This window comes from Balaenoptera musculus, chromosome 1 (genome assembly GCF_009873245.2).
Source record: "Balaenoptera musculus isolate JJ_BM4_2016_0621 chromosome 1, mBalMus1.pri.v3, whole genome shotgun sequence".
NCBI lineage: Eukaryota > Metazoa > Chordata > Mammalia > Artiodactyla > Balaenopteridae > Balaenoptera > Balaenoptera musculus.
The window spans coordinates 28,786,038-28,806,271 of record NC_045785.1 but is presented as its reverse complement, the minus strand read 5'-3'; the positions used below and the strand labels follow the sequence as shown (position 1 = coordinate 28,806,271).

The 20,234-nt window shown below is 40.9% G+C and overlaps 1 protein-coding gene across 2 annotated transcripts in view; it reads right to left on the bottom strand.

The window, feature by feature from the left end:
* Positions 1-13,102: 13,102 nt before the first annotated feature.
* LOC118903533 (protein argonaute-4) overlaps positions 13,103-20,234 on the bottom strand; it is a 38,437-nt gene continuing 31,305 nt past the window's right edge. Inside the window, exons 16-18 of one of the 2 annotated variants that reach the window (XM_036868685.1) lie at positions 19,455-19,556; positions 19,001-19,200; positions 13,103-16,916 (exon numbers count right to left, since the gene is read on the bottom strand). In XM_036868685.1, the coding sequence (XP_036724580.1) occupies positions 16,808-16,916; positions 19,001-19,200; positions 19,455-19,556 (411 nt within the window). In that variant the 3' untranslated portion in view covers positions 13,103-16,807. The remainder of the gene's footprint in view (positions 16,917-19,000; positions 19,201-19,454; positions 19,557-20,234) is intronic. The other variant, XM_036868693.1, reaches the window with a different exon arrangement.

Below are 20,234 nucleotides of genomic sequence, written 5' to 3'. Positions count from 1 at the left end.
ATGAACCTTCAGTCTTCTATCAGGTTGCATATAGCAGAGATGGGTAGTCATCTGACGATTGTGAAGCCAGAGAGGATCTAACAGATTTTTACCATTCTTTCAACCTATCTTCCTATTTTCAACCCCACTTCACCCCCATGTCCAGAGATTCCTGGTGCCTCCTATTCCAAACCTGTGTGTGTATGTGTGTGAAAGAAAGCTTGAGAGAGAGAAAAGGATGGTGGTCCACAGGGAAAATTATCAATAGTTTGCCTTTTGGTTTTCTCCCACATCACTTTAGGATTTAGCTTTCTGGGATATGCAAAGTCAGTGACCATTGGTCCATAGGCTTTCTAACTTCCAAAATTTTGTAACTGTTTTCTCCTTTTTTCAATGTATTATTTATTTACTTATTATTTTATCCATTTATTTTTGTTTTGTGGGGTTAGTGGAAGAAACAGGTAAATATGGGTGTGTAATCCACCATCTTTAATCAGAAGCAAGGTCTCATTCTTAAATATGAGGCAGTGTAAGCAAAGGAAACCATTAACAAACAGCTCATACAGCTCAATATCAAAAAAACAAATAACCTAGGACTTCCCTGGTGGCGCAGTGGTTGAGAATCTGCCTGCTAATGCAGGGGACACGGGTTCGTGCCCTGGTCTGGGAAGATCCCACATGCCACGGAGCAGCTAGGCCCGTGAGCCACAACTACTGAGCCTGCGCGTCTGGAGCCTGTGCTCCGCAACAAGAGAGGCCACGATAGTGAGAGGTCCGCACACCGCGATGAAGAGTGGCCCCCGCTTGCCACAACTAGAGAAAGCCCTAGCACAGAAACAAAGACCCAACATAGCAATCAATCAATCAATAAATAAAACTTTAAAAAAAACAAAAACAAATAACCCAATCAAAAAATGGGCAGAAGACCTAAACAGACATTTATCCAAAGAAGACATAAAGATGGCCAACAAGGGCTTCCCTGGTGGCACAGTGGTTAAGAATCCACCTGCCAATGCAGGGGACACGGGTTCGAGCCATGGTCCGGAAAGATCCCACGTGCTGCAGAGCAACTAAGCCTGTGTGCCACAACTACTGAGCCTGCACTCTAGAGCCCGTGAGCCACAACTACTGAACCCACGTGCCACAACTACTGAAGCCCGCATGCCTAGAACCTGTGCTCTGCAACAAGAGAAGCCACCACAATGAGAAGCCTGCACACCTCCACGAAGAGTGGTCCCCGCTTGCCGCAACAAGAGAAAGCCCACATGCAGCAACAAAGACCCAACACAGCCAAAAATAAATAAAATAAATAAATTTTAAAAAAAATGCCAACAGGCACATGAAAAGATGCTCATCATCGCTAATTATTAGAGAAATGCAAATCAAAACTACAATGAGGTATCAGCTCACACCAGTCAGAATGGCCATCATCAAAAAGTCTACAAATAATAAACGCTGGAGAGGGTGTGGAGAAAAGGGAACCCTCCTACACTGTTGGTGGGAATGTAAATTGGTGCAGCCACTATGGAAAACAGTATGGAGGTTCTTTAAAAAACTAAAAATAGAGCTACCATATGATCCAGCAATCCTGTTCCTGCGCATATATACCAAGAAAACTCTAATTTGAAAAGATACATGCACCCCAATGTTCATAGCAGCACTATTTACAATAGCCAAGACATGGAAGCAATCTAAGTGTCCATCGACAGATGAATGGATAAAGATGATGTGGCATATATATATATATATATATATATATATATATATATATATATATAAAATGGAATATTACTCAGCCCTAAAAATGAATGAACTAATGCCATTTACAGCAACATGGGTGGACCTAGAGATTATCATACTAAGTGAAGTCAGACAGAGAAAGACAAATATCATGTATCACTTATATGTGGAATCTAAAAAAAGATACAAATGAACTTATTTATAAAACAGAAACAGACTCACAGACATAGAAAACAAACTTATGGTTACCAAAAGGGAAGGGGGGTAGGGATAAATTAGGAGCTTGGGATTAACAGATACACACTATTATACATAAAATAGATAAACAACAAGGTTCTACTATATAGCACAGGGAACTCTATTCAGTATCTTGAAATAACCTATAATAGTAAAGAATCTGAAAAAGAATATACATATGTATGTGTATGCATATGTATGTGTGTGTGCATATATATATATATGTAAAACTGAATCACTTTGCTGTATACCAGAAACTAACACAACATTGTATATCAACTGTACATCAATCAATAAATAAATAAGAGGCAGTGTAGAATAGTGGTTAAGAACACATGTCCTAGGGAACTTCCCTGGTGGCACAGTGGTTAAGAATCTATCTGCCTGCCAGACTTCCCTGGTGGCGCAGTGGTTAAGAATCTGCCTGCCAATGCAGGGGACACGGGTTCGAGCCCTGGTCCAGGAAGATCGCACATGCTGTGGACCAACTAAGTCTGTGCACCACAGCTACCCAGCCCGCGCTCTAGAGCCTGAGTGCCACAACTACTGAAGCCCACATGCCTAGAGCCCATGCTCTGCAACAAGAAAAGCCACCGCAGCGAGAAGCCCGCGCACGACAATGAAGAGTAGCCCCTGCTCGCTGCAACTAGAGAAAGCCCCTGCGCAGCAATGAAGACCCGACACAGCCCAAAATAAATTAATTAATTAAAACAAATTTAAAAAAAGAATCTGCCTGCCAATGCAGGGGACACAGGTTCGAGCCCTGGTCAGGGAAGATCCCACATGCCATGGAGCAACTAAGCCCATGCACCACAACTACTGAGCCTGCGCTCTAGAGCCCGTGAGCCACAACTACTGAAGCCTGCACGCCCTAGAGCCCGTGCTCCGTAACAAGAGAAGCCATTGCAATGAGAAGCCCACATACCTCAACAAAGAGTAGCCCCCATTCACCACAACTAGAGAAAGCCTGCATGCAGCAATGAAGACCCAACACAGCCCAAAAAAATAAATTAAAAAAAAATTATTAAAAAAAAAAAAGAACACATGTCCCAGACTGCCTTGGTTAGTTAATATCTTGGCTCCACCACTTTCCAACTGTGTGACCTTTGTTAAATTACTCAAGCTCTCATTTCCTTCATTTCAGCATTTATAAATTGAAGGTAGTAGCACCTACTTCATTAGTTATTATGATGATTAAATAAGTTAATATTTGTAAGAGCTTAGAATTTGCCCACAACGCTGTAAGTGCTCAATAAATGTTAGCTAATAATATTTTAGGAAAGTCCCCAACATGAAAGTCAGAGAACAAAACAAACTGTAAACACAACTCAAAGGAAATAGAGACCACTCAAATGGAACACAAGAAAACTTCCCCCCAAACTGCATTTTACATTCTCAGAAAAATAAGATACTGCACTCATTAAACAGGAGGAGACTACAACAACAGGACCAATTTAGAGTAAAATATTAAGATAAGTAACATTTTAAATTCATACACAAAAGATAAAGTTGAGAAAATTATCCCAGAAAGTAGAACAAAAAGCAGAGATGGAAAATAGAAGAGAGAATGAAATAAAATTAGAGGTGCCACTCATTAGGTCCCACAGCTGAACAACAGAAGATCCAATTCAGGAGAGAGGAGGGAAACAGTGGAAGAGAAGAAATTATCAAAGATCTAATACAAAAAAACTTTCTCAGATCTAAAAGGCTGAGTTTCCTGTAGGGGACCATTCTGTGCTCAACACACTGAGAGGGATAAAAAGGAGAAAAAAAAACTCACATAAGAGCAGATCACAGTAAAATTTCAAAATTTCAGAGAAAGAAAGAGATCTTAGAGCACTTAGCACACTTTGTTTATTATTTTGTCTGTTTTATGTGAGGGCAGGGACTATGCCCACCCTCCTCACTGATATATCCAGAGCCAAATGTGGTGCCCAGAGAAGAGTAGGTACATAATATTCGTTGAATCAATCTTGCATAATTTTTAAAAATACACCAATCTCTCCACTCACCCTCGGAAACCCCTCATTACTGATGGCAGGCATTTCAGGGCTGGGAAAGTCACTCATTGATTAGACTGCTGAATCCCAAAAGGAACGCCCAACATTTTTTTTAGATTGTCGTTATGCTTGGAAGGAAAGACCTCAGGGTTTGGAGTCCAAAATCGCTAAAGCCGAACGCGGCTCTTACTTACAAGCTTGTGTGACCTGGGATTACTCAACCCGTTCAACAAAAACTTACTGACCACCAGCCATGGGGCTGGGGTGCATGTGGGGAAGGGGTACTTTGGTGATAAGTACAAAAGAGTCCTATCCCTCTAAGAGTTCGTGGTTGAATAGGGACACCAACGAGGAGAAAAAAAAAATTACCACAGCCTCCCGACGCGTCGTTCGACGCGTCGTTCCCCACCCTCTCGAGCCCATTTTCCACAGAGCTTCAAAATATCATTTCAAAATGAACACCGGCTTAAATCACTTGCCTGCTTAGAGTGCTTCCATGGCGCTTCTGTGCCCTCAGGATATAAAGTCGCCGAGTTCTGGAAGGCCTCAGGCAACCCTGCCGCGCGCCTCTCACGCGGCTCCTTCTCACCATGGCGGCCTCTCAGGTCTATCTGCCTCTGCAACTAGCCAGGTTGCCCAGCCGGGATCTGATTGGTGAGCGTGGAGGAAGGACTGAGCATGCGCGACCTAGCCCCTCCTCCCACCTCTCATTTCAGAGCTTCAGGGCTGCAGAAAGCTGGCCTTCTTGCAACCGCTGACTCCCCATTCTGCAGAGGTTTAACTGACATTCAATAAACTGCAAGTGGGCAATCTGATGAGTTTTGACGTAAGTATACACGTTACCCCATCACTACCATCAAGACAATGAACATATCCATCACCCTCAAAAGTTTCCTCCTGCCCCTCGGTAATCCTACCTCTTGTCTCTCCTTGCCTTCCCCTCTTGCAACCACTGATCTGCTTTCTGTCACCAAAGATTAGTTTTCATTTTCTCGTATTTTATATAACTGGAATAAATTCTTTTTTTTTTCTTTGGCTGCTTCTTTCTTTCACCATAATTATTTTGAGATTCACCCATGTAGTTGTGTGTATCAAGAGTTCATTGTGGGCTTCCCTGGTGTGGCAGTGGTTAGGAATCCGCCTGCCAATGCAGGGGACACGGGTTCGAGCCCTGGTCCAGGAGGATCCCACATGCCACGGAGCAACTGAGCCCGTGCGCCACAACTGCTGAGCCTGTGCTCTGGAGCCCATGAGCCACAACTGCTGAGCCTGCACGCCACAACTACTGAAGCCTGCAAGCCTAGAGCCCGCGCTCTGCAGCAGGAGAGGCCACGGCAGTGAGAAGCCCGTGCACCACAACAAAGAGTAGCCCCTGCTCACCACAACTGGAGAGGGCCCGCGCATAGCAACGAGGACCCAATGCAGCCAAAAATAAATAGATAGATAAATAAATAAAAATTTTTAAAAAAATAGTTCATTGCTTTTCAATGCTGAATAGTATTCCATTATGTGGATATATGACTATTTGTTTATTCATTCTCATGTTGGTGGGCATTTGAGTTGTTTTCAGTTTGAGACCATTACAAGTAAAACTGCTATAAACATTTGTCTACAAGTCTTTGGGACAGTTGCTTGGGTAAACACCTAGGAGTCAAATGACTGGGATTTAGGGTAGGTGCATAACTTTAAAAGAACTTAAAGAACTTTTTAAAAAGTAGCCAACCTGCTTTCCAAAGTGACTGCCTCACTTTACATTCTCACAAGTGTTATGAGAATTCCAGTTGCTCCACATCCTCCTGAACAGTTGGTACCCACAATCTTTTTAATTTTAGTCGTTCCAGTGGGAGTACGGTGGTATCTCATTGTGGTTTCAATTTACACTTTCCTAATGACAGATTATGTTTATTTCCCATTTGCATATTTTCTTTTCTTTTTTAAAAAAATGTATTTATTTATTTGGCTGCGCCGGGTCTTAGTTGCGGCACAGCATTTGGGATCTGGTTCCCTGACCAGGGATTGAACCTGGGGCCCCTGCATTGGGAGCGCTGAATCTTAACCGCTGGACCACCAGGGAGATCCTCATTTGTATATTTTCTTAGGTGAAGTGTCTGTTCAAATCTGTCAATCATTTTTAATTGGGTTATTTGTCTTCTTAAGTTGTAGGAATTCTTCATATATTCTAGATAAAGTCCTTTATCAGATATACATTTTGCAAATATTTTCTTTCAGGTTATGGCTTGCCTGTTCATTTTCATAGCAGTGTCTTATGAAGAGCAAAATTTTCAATTTTCATGAAATCCAATTTATTGATTTTTTTTCCTTTTGTATTTGATGCTTTTTGTGTTTTTTTTTTTTAATATTTCTTTATTATCTTTTTTTTTAATGGAAATCTTTTTTTTTTTTTTTTTGGAATAACATTTCACCTAATTGGGTTTTTTTTTTAAGGGGAACGCTATTTATTTATTTATTTATCTAGGCTGTGTTGGGTCTTCGTTTCTGTGCGAGGGCTTTCTCTAGTTGCGGCGAGCGGGGGCCACTCTTCATCGCGGTGCGCGGGCCTCTCACTATCCGGGCCTCTCACTATCGCGGCCTCTCTTGTTGCGGAGCACAACCTCCAGACGCGCAGGCTCAGTAGCTGTGGCTCACGGGCCTAGCTGCTCCGTGGCATGTGGGATCTTCCCAGACCAGGGCTCGAACCCGTGTCCCCTGCATTAGCAGGCAGATTCTCAACCACTGCGCCACCAGGGAAGCCCTTGTGTTATGTTTTAAAAATCTGGGTCACTGAGATTTTCTTCCATGTTTTCTTCTAGAAGTTTTACAGTTTTAGCTTTTACATTTAGTTCTATCATCCTTTTTTTTTTTTATAAATTTATTTATTGATTTATTTTTGCTGTGTTGGGTCTTTGTTGCTGTGCGTGGGCTTTCTCTAGTTGCGGTGAGCGGGGGCTACTCTTCGTTGCAGTGCACAGGCTTCTCATTGTCGTGGCTTCTCTTGTGGAGCACAGGCTCTAGGTGCGCAGACCTCAGTAGTTGTGGCACGTGGGCTCAGTAGTTGTGGCTTGTGGGCTCTAGAGCTCAGGCTCAGTAGTTGTGGCACGTGGGCTTAGTTGCTCCGTGGCATGTGGGATCTTCCCAAGCCAGGGCTCGAACCCGTGTCCCTTGCATTGGCAGGCAGATTCTTAACCACTGCGCCACCAGGGAAGCCTTCTATCATCCTTTTTGAGCTACTTTTTATATATGGTGAAAGGTAAAGGTCAGGTTCATTGGTTCATCTTTTTTTTGCACAAGTCTATCCAATTGTTGAAAAGATTCCTCTAGTTAACGTGCCCTGGAACTTGTGTTGAAAATCAATTAACCATTTATGCACGGGTCTATTTCTGGACACTTTATTCTGTTCCATATATCTATCTTGATGCCAACTGTCTTGATTACTGTAGCTTTATAATAAGTCTTGAATCAGGTAGTGTATTCGTTACCTATCGCTGCATAACAAATTACCACAAATTTGGAGGCTTAAAACAATATACGTTTATTATCTCACAGTTGCTGTGGGTTAAGGATCCAGGCATGTCTTAGATCATCTGCTTAGCATCTCACAGGCTATAGTCAAAGTGTGGGCTGGGCTGGGTTCTCATCTGGAGGCTTGACTAGGAAAAAAAATCCACTTTCCAGCTCCTGTGCTTGTCATTTGGTTCACTGCAACTGTATAACCAAGAGCTTCTGTTTTTGTTGACTGGTGGCTGGAGGCCACCCTCAGGTCCTAGAGGCCGCTCACATCACAACTGCTTGCCACATTGGCATCCCCAACACAGCCAAAAGGGAGAGAGAGAGAGAGACACGGGGCGGCGGGGGGTGGGGGGGGAGGACTTTCTAGTGAGTCTGCTAGCAAACAGAATCGTATATAAATTAAAGTAATCACAAAAATCATATCCTATCACGTTTGCCGTATTTTATTGGTTACAAGCAAGTCACAGGCCCTGTCCACACTCAAGAGGGGAGGGATTATACAAATGCCTTAACACCAGGATGTGGGGACCATAGGGCCATCTTAGACTACATCCTCCACAGATAAGTTCCAAATATGTTTTTCTTTTCAAAGTTGTTTTTGGCTATTCTAGGTCCTTTGAATTTCCAAATAAATTTTAGAATTAGCAATAAATTTCTACCAAAAAAGCTTGCTGAAGTTTTTATTGGAATTTATTTATAGATCAATTTGGGTACAAATAACACCATAACACTATCAAGTCTTCTGATCCATGATCATATTGCATCTCTTCATTTATGTAGGTCTTTAATTTCTATCAGCAATGTTTTCTAGTTTTCAATGTACAGATCTTGCACATTTTTTTTCAGGTTGGTTCCTAAACACTTTTTATTTTTGATGCTATTTAAATGGGATTTAATTTTTTTCCATTTTATTCTAAATTGCTTAATCAGTAAATTTGGAAAAGTAGACTCTTCCCTTCGTGGAAAACCAAGGTTTTCCTGTGCTTACTATGACTAGGAAGGCAAGCATGTTAAGTAAAGGGGAATGTTACACTCCCATTTGCCCTCACTTCTAAGCAAGTCCTCTTATCTAAGTCTTATCAGCAATAAAACTGACATCTTGCTCTTCGTCCAACTATCTGATATCTATGGCTATTTTTCAGTTGGTTCTGAACTGTTGTAGGGAAGGGGGGTGTGATTTATTAACCCCCTAAAACCTCAACATCTCCTCCATCTGACTGGTGAAGTCTACTTGCTTCCTGTGTTCATGACAACTTCCTGACATTCCCTCCCATGTGTCCTTGCTTGCACTTCCTGTGATGCATGTGGCAATACTTAGCTGCTCTCGTTTGTTAATATAGCCTTCTCCATCCTCCTCCTCCTCCTCCCTCTAAATATGTAAAAGTCTCAAAAGCATGAAGAAAAACCCATACTTATCTTTGTAGCCCCAATGCTTAACACAATGTTAAGCAGGCAATAGGTATTCAATAAATGCTTGCCTAATGAATTATGACCACAAAATGACATGACTTCAGTCTTGAAAACGGGTAACTGTTAGTTATGTAATAGTTAATGAAATAACAGAACACAAAATCCTGTACGCATTAAGATTACAACTATATAAAAATGTATGTGCATTGAAAGGTGATATGTAAAATAAATTGCCATTGTGTTTGGTATCTTTTTAACAATAATTTTCTTAACCTTTCACTATTGCTGATGTCTGAATTGCCTCCCCCGACACACACACATGTGGGTTCGGGGTGGGGGTTAATGTCACATGGGACACCGAGACTCTGAGGGCAACCAAGTGAAGGAAGTTAGAGAAAGCAGGATTAAACACGAGAGAAACCAAGTCCAAATGCCAACCAAGTCCGGGGGCCAGGAGCAGGGTCAAGGAAAGAGATCACAGAGACTGGAGTTCAGAATTAGAAGAGTCAGGATCACTGGTGAGCAAAGTTTAGGGTGGAGGGGAGTTCAAGCATGACTTCCTTAAATATCTGTGGGGGTCTATGGATTTCATTTGTTTCATTTATGATTTTAAAAATTTTTGCTATTTTAATATTTTCTTTTAATTTAAGTTGTTCCTATTGTTATAGTATCCTCTTGTTTAATGAATGCAGTATCTTCTTTTATCTTTCTGAGAATATAAAATACAATTTGGGGGGCTTCTCGTGGCGCAGTGGTTAAGACTCTGAGCTCCCAGTGCAGGGGGCCCAGATTCGATGCCTGGTCAGGGAACTAGATCCCACATGCATGCCGCAACTAAGAGTTCGCATGCCACAACTAAGGAGCTGGTGAGCCACAACTAAGGAGCCGGTGAGCCACAACTAAGACCTGGAGCAACCAAATAAGTAAATAAATAAAATAAATATTAAGAGACTTCCCTGGTGGTGCAGTGGATAAGAATCTGCCTGCCAATGCAGGGGACACGGGTTTGAGCCCTGGACTGGGAAGATCCCACATGCTGCGGAGCAACTAAGCCTGTGTGCCACAACTACTGAGCCTGCGCTCCAGAGTCCATGTGCCACAACTATTGAGCCTGCATGCCGCAACTACTGAAGCCCACGTACCTAGAGCCCGTGCTCCGCAACAAGAGAAGCCACCACAAGGAGAAGCCCGCACACCTCAACGAAGAGTAGCCCCCGCTCGCTGCAACTAGAGAAAGCCTGCTCACAGCAACGAAGACCCAATGCAGCCAAATAAATAAATAAATAAAATTTAAAATCTTAAAATAAATAAATATTTTTTAAAAGGCTCAATGCAGCCAAATAAATTTTAAAAATTAAAAAGAAAAACAATTTGGGGGGGAAGTTTTCTTGTGCTCCCTTTGCATGGTCTCTATTTTCTTTGAGTTATGTTTACTGTTTGTTTTGTTCTCTGACTTTTGTGTTGGGGAATTTCCTCAAATGATATTAGTTAACATCTATTGAGCATCTACTATATGCCAGACACTGCGTGCTGGTTTCACAAAGATGAGTAAGACAAAGTTCTAAGCAGGATAAATACAAAGATTCCTAGGCCTATTAAAGTGTTGAAAATCAAAAACAAAGAGAAGATACTAAGAGCAGCCTGTACTGGTCAGGGTTCCCCAGAGAAACAGAATGAATAGGATATAGACGTAGCTATAGTTAGATATATAGATATATATACTGATGGCTTCCAAATCCCTTTCTCCAGTCCATATATACCACCCTCAAATCAAATCCATCCAAAATTGAACTCATCACATTCTTCCCACAAATCACAAATCTGCTTCTTCTGTGTTCATTTTCTCAATGGCACTATTATCTACCCAGCTACCCAAGCCAGAAACCTGAGAGCCCTCCTCATGAGTCTACTTCCTTCCCTGCACTCTCTATATCCACTTTCCCCAAGTTCTGCTTCTTCTAAATTCTGAATATCTCATGTTCATTCCTTCTCTCCAATTGCACTATCACTGCTCAAGTTCAAGCCTCATCATCTTTAGCTTGAGCTACCACAGTAAAACTCTCAGAACTTCAGCTTCAAACTACCCACAACACTACTGACAGCCTAAGTAACACAAATCAGACTGTGCTATTGTACCTGTGGACAAACTCTAAACTCCTCAGAATGCCATGCAAGTCCTGTCCTGTCAGGAACTGGTGCTTGCCTCTGTGGTCCAGCCTTATCACTTCCACTTCCCTTATAATCCAAGAGTACTGAAATTACTTGTAATTCATCCCAACAAGTCATGATCTTTGTTTTCCCCTCCGTGCCTTTGCCCATGAAAAGAATCCTTAGAATGCCTACTTCCACCTTGTTCATTTATAAAACTCTTATTTATTCTTTATAAGACATCTCAGTCATCATTTCTTCTAAGAAGCCTTCCTTGATCTCCCCAAGCTGGGTTAGCAGCCTCTCTAAGTGGTCCCATGGTTATGTGTATATATTTCTCATAATACTTAACCCTTAAAGCTACCTTGTTATGTATGTGGCCCCCAAGTTTACAAGTGAACCTTTCAATGACCAGAAGTTGTGTCTTTCATCTTTATATTTCTTAGCACATAATAGGCGCTCCAAAAATGTTTGTTAAACTAAAATAATTTCTTTCCTTCTCCAGTCAATTTGTACTATAGTTGCTAGTTTCCTCATCTGATTTTGTCCCTCTTCTCCTTAAAGATTTGCCAATAGCTTCTGGAGAATAAAGTCAACATAGAGGAAATCAGAGCCAAGAGATAGAGAAAAAGAGACAGAAGAGGAACATGCCTTGTCTGTGACTTGCCTACTTGCTGGTCACTCCCTGACGCAGGAGTCATTATGTGACACATCCCCCAGGGACTGATTCAAGGATGGACATGAACAGGACACAAATGGAGGGGGAAGAAGTGGGAGGAAGGCCATTTGGACTCACTTGAAACACACAAAATAATGGCGTTCCCGTAAGAAAGAGGGATTCTATCACCCAAAGAAGTAATAAAGGAAAGAATTGAAGTAGATAAAAATTATAGCTAATCTACTGTAAGGGAACAGTGTGTCTAGAATCCCCTTGTTCCCCACTTACCCACCTGGCAAAGTCTGACTCATGCTTCATGATCTATCCCAAAATTCATGACTCTGTAGTCTTTCCTGACTCCCCATGACAAAAGTTGTTGTTTCCCTTTTTAAGTTCCTATAATTTCACGCTCAGTAGCAGGTATAATGAAGTTAGATAGGCCTGGCTTCAATTCTAACTTTGACTCCTCATCTTTAAAATGGGGATACCACCATCAACCTCAAAGGACTGTGGCTGCGATTAAAGATGTCAGTATAAAATGACTGCATATATATTAGGCACTCAGATGTTAATCTTGCTCCCTCCTCCTCCCCACCTTATGCCGTATTAGAATGAATTCTTTGGAGAATTAAGTTTTTACTCTTCTGTATTCCCAGCACCTAGGCAGAGCTTGGCATATATTGGGTTCATGATAATTGTTTGATAATAGACAAATATGGAGAGGGGGATACTGTACTGATGGAAAAAACAATTACCTATAGTAAAGTTGGCTGTATGTAGGACTTGCTCCTCTGGTAGACTATAAATTCCCTGAGTATAAGGGCCACATCATGCAAATCTCTGCATTATCCTTGCCATGATTTAACAAAAGGGCTTTGCTGGTAAGAATTAAAAGACTTGAGATTGGATAGCTCCAGGATGGGTGAATTTGGGCAGCTCTTCCTCTGAAGAAGTCAGTCTTATAAAGTACGTGGCTATGCTGTCCTCTGAAGACTACAGATTTTTCTCAGAACATCACTGAAATAGATCTCCCTATTAAGAGCTATACCCAGAACTCTGCTGAAGCTTTAAGTTTTCACATGTGAAATGTTGCAAGAAGCTCTTCTAAATTTCCCAAATAACAATTTCTAAAAATAGGGAGACCCAGGAGTTAAAAACACAAAGTTTTCTCATTGTTCTTCTTTCTCAAATTTCTTATACTGAGGAAACTGTTTTTAAAAAGTAAGCATGGGGAATTCCCCGGCGGTCCAGTGGTTAGGACTCTGTGCTTTCACTGCCGAAGGTGTGGGTTCAATTCCTGGTTGAGAAACAAAGATCCCACAAGCTGCGCGGTGTGGCCAAAAAAAAAAAAAAAAAAAAAAAGTAACCATGTGTATTGCTATTACAGTATACGCTATATTTATTAGACAATTGACAAGAAAAACAATGTTTGGCACAAGAATGCCAATTTATTCTTTTATGGACACATGAACACAAAATATCCCTGCAGACCAAAAAAAAATTGCAAAATTTAAACAACCATCATCTTATCTCAACTTGGGGATACCACCCCTCCCTTAATAGTTTAGAAAGTACCTCGTATTGCTAGAGACATACATCCAGTCCAAATTTAATAAAACACATTTTAGAACATTACAGGCCTAACAATATAGAAGCAAAAATGACACCATTAGTCAAATGAACAAATGCAAACATTTTTCAGCTACTAGACATAGAAAGAGCATGAATATGTCAATAGCAAGGGGTAAGAAAATGGTTAATCGATAACAAGATCTTCCCTTTAATTTTACAAGGAAAAATCCTTGGAGTTGAAGCAGTATTGATACAATGCCCTCAGCCTCCACTTTCTTAAAATGAAAGCAGAGCTACCACCTTGCTATTGAGCAAGAAAATCTTACAGCACATCCACAAAGGGTTGCTAGGGCAGGGCAGAGAGGGTGAGCCTGGTTAAACAGTGGATTACCTTTTCCCACAGGAAGGGTAGGTAGCTGAGCCAGGTAGGTAAGCTCTGATATAGGCTGGGCACCAGATCCTAAAATACAGACCATATAGAATATGTCTGCTTGTAAATCATCTCCTTTGGAAGCAGCAAATAGAATTTACAGTAAGAATGAATATGTTCTGTCTGCCCAGACTGCTGGGCAGCTAGTTCACTCTACAGCTAACAACAACAACAAAACATAATTGGTTCAACATTTGGATCTTCACCACTCTTTTAATGTCCCCGTGCCTGATCCCAAAATTGTTAACTCTTTAGCATTGCTACATTTAAATCTTTCACACCACATGACAGTGCCTAAACAGGCTGCATTAAAAAAAACCAAACGGCCTACACCTACTTCTAGAGAATGCACACCTCCCATTGATTGACACATGCATAATGATTCAGCCAGTCCCAAGGGGTTAACGTGTTCAAATTGTCAAGCCAAATTAAAACTATGCATTCAGACCTGCCTGCAGTAAGTATTGCTGCAACTGGTATTCTGCAGTAATTACCTCTTAAAGATTCACCGCTCAGCAAGTTTTTTCCAACAATCCTAATTCTTCTATATTTCTTTCCTTGTGTCCAAAACGGCAGCATTACACCCTCAAAGGTACTGTTTTCCTATAAAAATAGGCCTCCCGGCTTTTCCTCCACCACTACACTGATTTGCCCCAGTGTACTAGGACTGACTGAGGTCTTACAAACTACAGTTCAAGGTCGAGTGTATAGCCCATCTGCAAGCACGTCAGGGCTTCCTGGCACTCCGCCTTTCTCCCTGCTCCATACATGCCAGGAGATGGTTAGAAGTGACGCTTCTTCTGTGCATTATTAACAAGCAAGTCCGAGGCACTCAAGTGCAGATGGGGTGCCCACTGGCCAGCCAGCCAGCCACCAAGAGTTCTTCACATCCTGGACTCCAGCAAGTCATCCTTTTCCTAGAGAAAACTTCCGTTTTTCCTCCTCTTGCGTCCAGGGTGGCCAAGCTGAAGGGTATTTTCTGCCCTCTCCCTGAACAAGTGTGAATAAAAAGCAGCAGCCAGCCCCTCACCAACGTGTCCTGATTTGTAGTGTCCAAGTGAGGTATTTGCAAAAAAGGAAAATCTTAAGAAATTAACATCCGCCATCTCCTTCACTCCTGCCTATCTTGTGCCTCAATTACAGAGCTTGCTTTCATCCCACTCTATGAAGAGAACAAGGACGTCTGCACTTGTATCTTAATGAGCTTTAGGACTCCATATACATTATAAAACTCTCACAGACCAGTCTCAGCAAACACTGGTGGCGCCGCTGATCAACAGCACATGGAAATGTAAACTTCAATGTATTTACAAGCTTGTTTAAAAGACTGAGAAAAACAGTGCTTTATATTGCTGGGATTTTGAGAAGGCTAGTTTAAGAGATTTGGACCAGCTAATGAGTTCAAGCAACATCCTTCACCGTTAGATCCAGTGTTTCCCCCACCAGCAGTTTCCAGACAGAGGTGGCAAAACCGTTTTACTACACTGCATCTATCTCTTCCCCCAGCACCTTCCTCAGCCATATGGAGTGGCTCTGGGCCTTTTATCCCTCCTTTCAGCTCTCACTCCTGAGGTTCCAGGACAGAGAATTCCAAGTCAGTAAAATTTGGGCTGGGAAACACTGGCTGGAACTATCAAGACTCTATGTAACTGTTGTCCATTCACAAAGTATTATCTACACTAAATACAAAATACCTTTTCCCCCACATTTTAACTGATGCTTGCTTTAGATCAACTCCCTTTGTTTGGACAAGAAAGGAATCCTGTCTCTCTGTGAACGGAATCCAGAATCTATTAAGAAAAATCAACCTTTTCTGTGCAGTTTTAGTTTAATAAAAGGAAGGAAACCCCACCAAGTACATTTCAGGTTGAAAGAGAAGCAAAAAATTTGCACTACAAGTAATTGTGTGAGTAACCTTGATTCCCAGGGAATAAAGTTTTAAATGCTGGTACATTTTTGCAAGTTGCAGCATCACTCAAGGTACCTTAAGGACTGGCAAAGCCTATTCAATAAGGAAGCATCCTGGTTCTAGCTTATTTTAAAACAAAGTGACAGGACACCAACTGTGACTATAAAACAGATAAAAAGAATTCTTTAAAAAGGCATGGAAATATATGTCTTTTCTGACCAGTTTCAGAAATTGCCAGATTATCATCTATAAGAAACAGCTGATAAAAATCATACCGAAATCTCATCTAAAAAACTACACTGTCAGGGGGAGGAAGACGAGGGACTTTAAAAAAATGTTTATTGCCAAAGTTAACTTGCTATGAGAAAAGTTTAAAAATCATTTAGATCTAACAAACCACACAGCAGCATAAAATGGGCACTTTTGAAAACTCTGAAAAATACTAAAAGCTAATTTTTTTCAAAGAGGGGGAAACATGAGTACTTTTACCATGGCAGTGTTATCTGTCACCGCGACATGCATTACATGTGTTACACATTCACAAAAGTCAACCAAATAAGAGAACTGCCTGTCTGAATCTGCAGCCAAATATAGTGCAATTGCCTGGCAGCCTGTACTTGCACCAGCACAAGTCTGGAGAGATCAATAGATAAAGCAGTAAAACTAATAAAACTCTGTAAAACTTTCAAAAATTAATGCTCGTTAAAGGCATTTACAGTGGTGAAGTCAGAAATCTCCATTAAAAAGCCTATGGACCCACACAATTAAATAGTTACACTGAACTGAAGTAGATTGTTTGGTTTTTCTCTCCCATTTATGTATATACCCCACTCGACGAATACAGAAAAAAGGAATAAGCTTCTCTTGTAAGACTAGAGGGATGCGGTGAACACCACAGCTAGCAAAATAGTCCATAGAAACCTTTCTCATAAAGTCCTTTAGAAAGTTCAGGCTGATTAGCCTTTGCATGATGAGGTAAAAATTCAGTCCAGTGCATCAGAAAAGATAATCAATGAGTATCTATTACTTTAAAAAAATGGCTCAATTTTGTTGATGCATCAGACAGTGCTGCGAAGTATAGATTCAGTGCAACTATTCTGAGTTGCTGGTAGAAGACCACCTGAAGTCATCTTGGCTCTCTCTAGAGGCAGTAGGCGTTTAAAACATTTTGAGCCTGCATGGGGCGCCAAACTGGTTGAGTTCTTTTTCTGAGACTCTCAGGCAAAATACATTGTGTGCTGGGTATCATGGTGGATCTGCACAGCTTTAGCCAAGGCCTGAGGATCTCGGCCGTTGCTCTGTCCTGACACATGACTGCCTTCCGCACTGTAAAGAAAAGAAAGCAAAAAAACCAAGAGTAACAAAAGATCACTTCAAACTCCACATGTTTCAAATAGCATGAATAGTACTAGACTCAAGATCTTGGGCTCAAGGTGTGGCTCCTTAAATAATTTGTAACGTCTCTCTAAACATCAGTTTGCTCAACTGAAAATGCAATACAACTTATTTAATGGGCTGTTGCAATTAATTAGAATAATGTCTGCAAAGACCCAAATCTTCAACAGTGCCTACACAAGGACTTCCATTGTCTGTTATGTCTGGTTAATGCCTACTTGTCCTTTAGGCTTCAGTCAAATGTCATTTCCCCCAAATAAATCTTCCCTGATTCTGAAGTTCAGGTCAGAGCCACCTGGAATATACTTTCACAGAATCCTCTACTTTTATTTTATTTGAAGGATTATTATTTGGATAATTATTTATTTCCCTACTGGGATGTGATCTCCGAGAAAGCAGCAACTTTGTCTGTCTTACTCACCACTAAATCCCTAGTGCCTGCCACATAGCATTGCCTCAATAACCATTTGTTGAATGGATGAATGAATGAATGAATGAATGTGCTTAGCACAGTGCTGGAACATAACAGATACTCAGCAAATGTTACTATGCCACCAGCCTTTCTTGTCTTCCCCTCACTAGCTATATGACCCTGGACAAGTAACAACTCCTCTGAACTTGATCTTTTAGGATAACAGTAACAACTTCTGAACATACCTTTTAAGGGCACCATGTGATAAAGGGCTTAGTAAATGGGAAATCACCATCCCTCTTCTGACTTCTCTACTTAAATTATTATTACCCTTATTATCTAGGCTCAAAATGTTAGTCATTTTTTACTTCATCCTCTTCTCTGTCACTCACATCCAATTAACTGTTGAGTAATATCTATTTTATCCCAGGATTAGCCTCTTATGTTAAACAAAGGTAATCTTGCTCTAACAAACATATTCTTCCAGCTTCATGCCTGCTATTCCCCTTTCAAATGCTCCAACCAAAGAAAACTTGCTATTGTTCAAACATGTCACTTGTCTTCTCTTCTTTGTGTCCATTATTCCCTCTGCCTGGAAAATTCTTTTCTCTTCTTTGTAGAGCCAAATCCTACCCATCCAGCTATGAAATCTCTAACAGACTTTCCTCTGATGTCCAATTGCACTTTCATCTATACTGCTATGGGCTAATTGTCGGTTTTATGTTCGCCTGTATTGTATCCCATACTGAAGCATAAAATCCCAGGAAACATGTCATCCTCAACTTACAGTTTTTAGTACCTAGTACAGTGTTGGGCACACAGGCAATACCTAGTAAATGTGTTGAATGAATATGTATATTAAAGAATGGAAGGTACAAAGCCACAGCTGGGCATTTTCCATAATAGCGTCCTTTCAACCCGTACAGAAATAGACTTGCAGTGGAATGTCTACTATTTAGCAGCTGAATTCGGACTTGGGGAAGAGCCCAGAAACGGCTACACTTCACAGATGGTCATTTGGAAAAAAAACTTTAACGCAGAAAGCTTGTTTAGTTATTTAATAGTAGCTCAATAACAGGTCAATATGTCTGATTCTCCTGAGATCCTTATTTGGGGGTGAGAATGGTCTGGTACCCCACCTGTTCCCGACACAAACCCAGGTTCCCTCTGATGCATTCTCCAAAACTGTACTGAAAGTAAAGCGAACTGGTCAGGACTTCCCCCTTGCATGAAGTGGAATCCACAGGCCTGTGACTGCTCTGACTGGAGCCAGGGCACTGGGCTGGACACCTTTTGAGGCTGCTTAGGACCTGAGCAGAACTGAAATGCATTTGGCTCTATGGGAAATCCACAGGCAGTTTCAAATGAGACTGCTTTTTGGGGCAGACTTTAGACACATCATACAAGTATGAACAAGCCTGGGCAATTTTTGGACCAAAAGTCACATTATCAGCTTTTAAAGGCACATGCAATTTTATTTGCTCCTTGAAATGTAAACCTTAAAAGGAAGTTTAACTCTTCCTAAAAGTTTTCTATAGTAGCTCATTTTTTTTAATATGCTGCTAACACAGACAGAAAGATTTTATTTGCCTGAGAAACTTGCCTGTCATGATCTTTATCCACCAGATGATACCTTGCCCTGAATGCTACAAGGCGGGCATAATAGGCAGGGGCTGGAATAGAGACTGAGCGTGTGCACCGCACATAGGTATGACATAGCTGGTAAGTTAGTAACTGGAGCTCATCTGCAGTGAAGCAGTTGTCATCCCACAAGACCTGGTAATGTGAAGGACGGCTGGTTCCCTGGAGAAAGAGTTTTATGATTAATGTCTCTGACATGGGTTGACTACCTGAGAGAATTGAAACCTACTTAAATTCAGAAATATTCCTGCCTAGCACACCTACAAGCAGATACCTAGACCAAAAGATAACAGTTCTAGGATACAAGCATTAACAAAGTTATGTACAGTGTTTAATAACAAGTCTACTCAAGCTAGTTGCTGAATTTGCAAACACCTCCTTATCAAATCAAAGACCTGGACTAGCTTCCAAATTACCTGAATTCCTGCATGACTACAGAGGTAAAAGTCAAACTCAGATGGATGCGTGATGGTGCTATCCACGGTAGTGCCTGCTGGTACATTGCCACTTTTCCCCACCTAAAAAAAAAAAAAAAAAAAAGTATAATTAGTCATCAAAGTGCTAAATCGAGCTCAAGCCATTAGTAACAAGTTAGTATACTGCTCTTAAATGAACTCTTGAAAATCAGTTTAATTCAAGATGTTGAATTTTCTGTAACTTTCCCTTAGCCCAACTATTTCAACCTTAGATATTTTCTCAAATATACTCCACGGTTTCTCTAAGGGAATCCAGACAAAGAATTATTTTTACCTGTGGCTTTGGGCTGCATTATTGTCATCTATTTTACAGATGACACTTTGGTGTGTTCACAGAGGGGGAAAAAAAGACATTTAAGATGGATAAGCTTCCTGAGGGGAAAAAAAATCAGTTTTATTCCTTATTTGGAGTAAAAAAAAAACAACCTACAACTTTCAGTAAAAGTTAAGATGAAGGAATCTTTGAACTGGTTCACCAGGTTCAACAAAATTAATACTTTCACAGGATCAATAAAAGAATTCACTGGCACATGCATTATCAGGAAGAGTGTGTTGAAATGAGAATTAGGAAAACCATAGTTTCAGTTCTAAGCCCAGCCTTGCAACTACATACCTTGAACAAAGCATAATATCTTTGAGCCTCAATCTAATCATCCATAAAATTAGGTGATGATCTCTGATACTTTTAAAATTCTAAAGTTCTTCTATAGCCAAATTCTA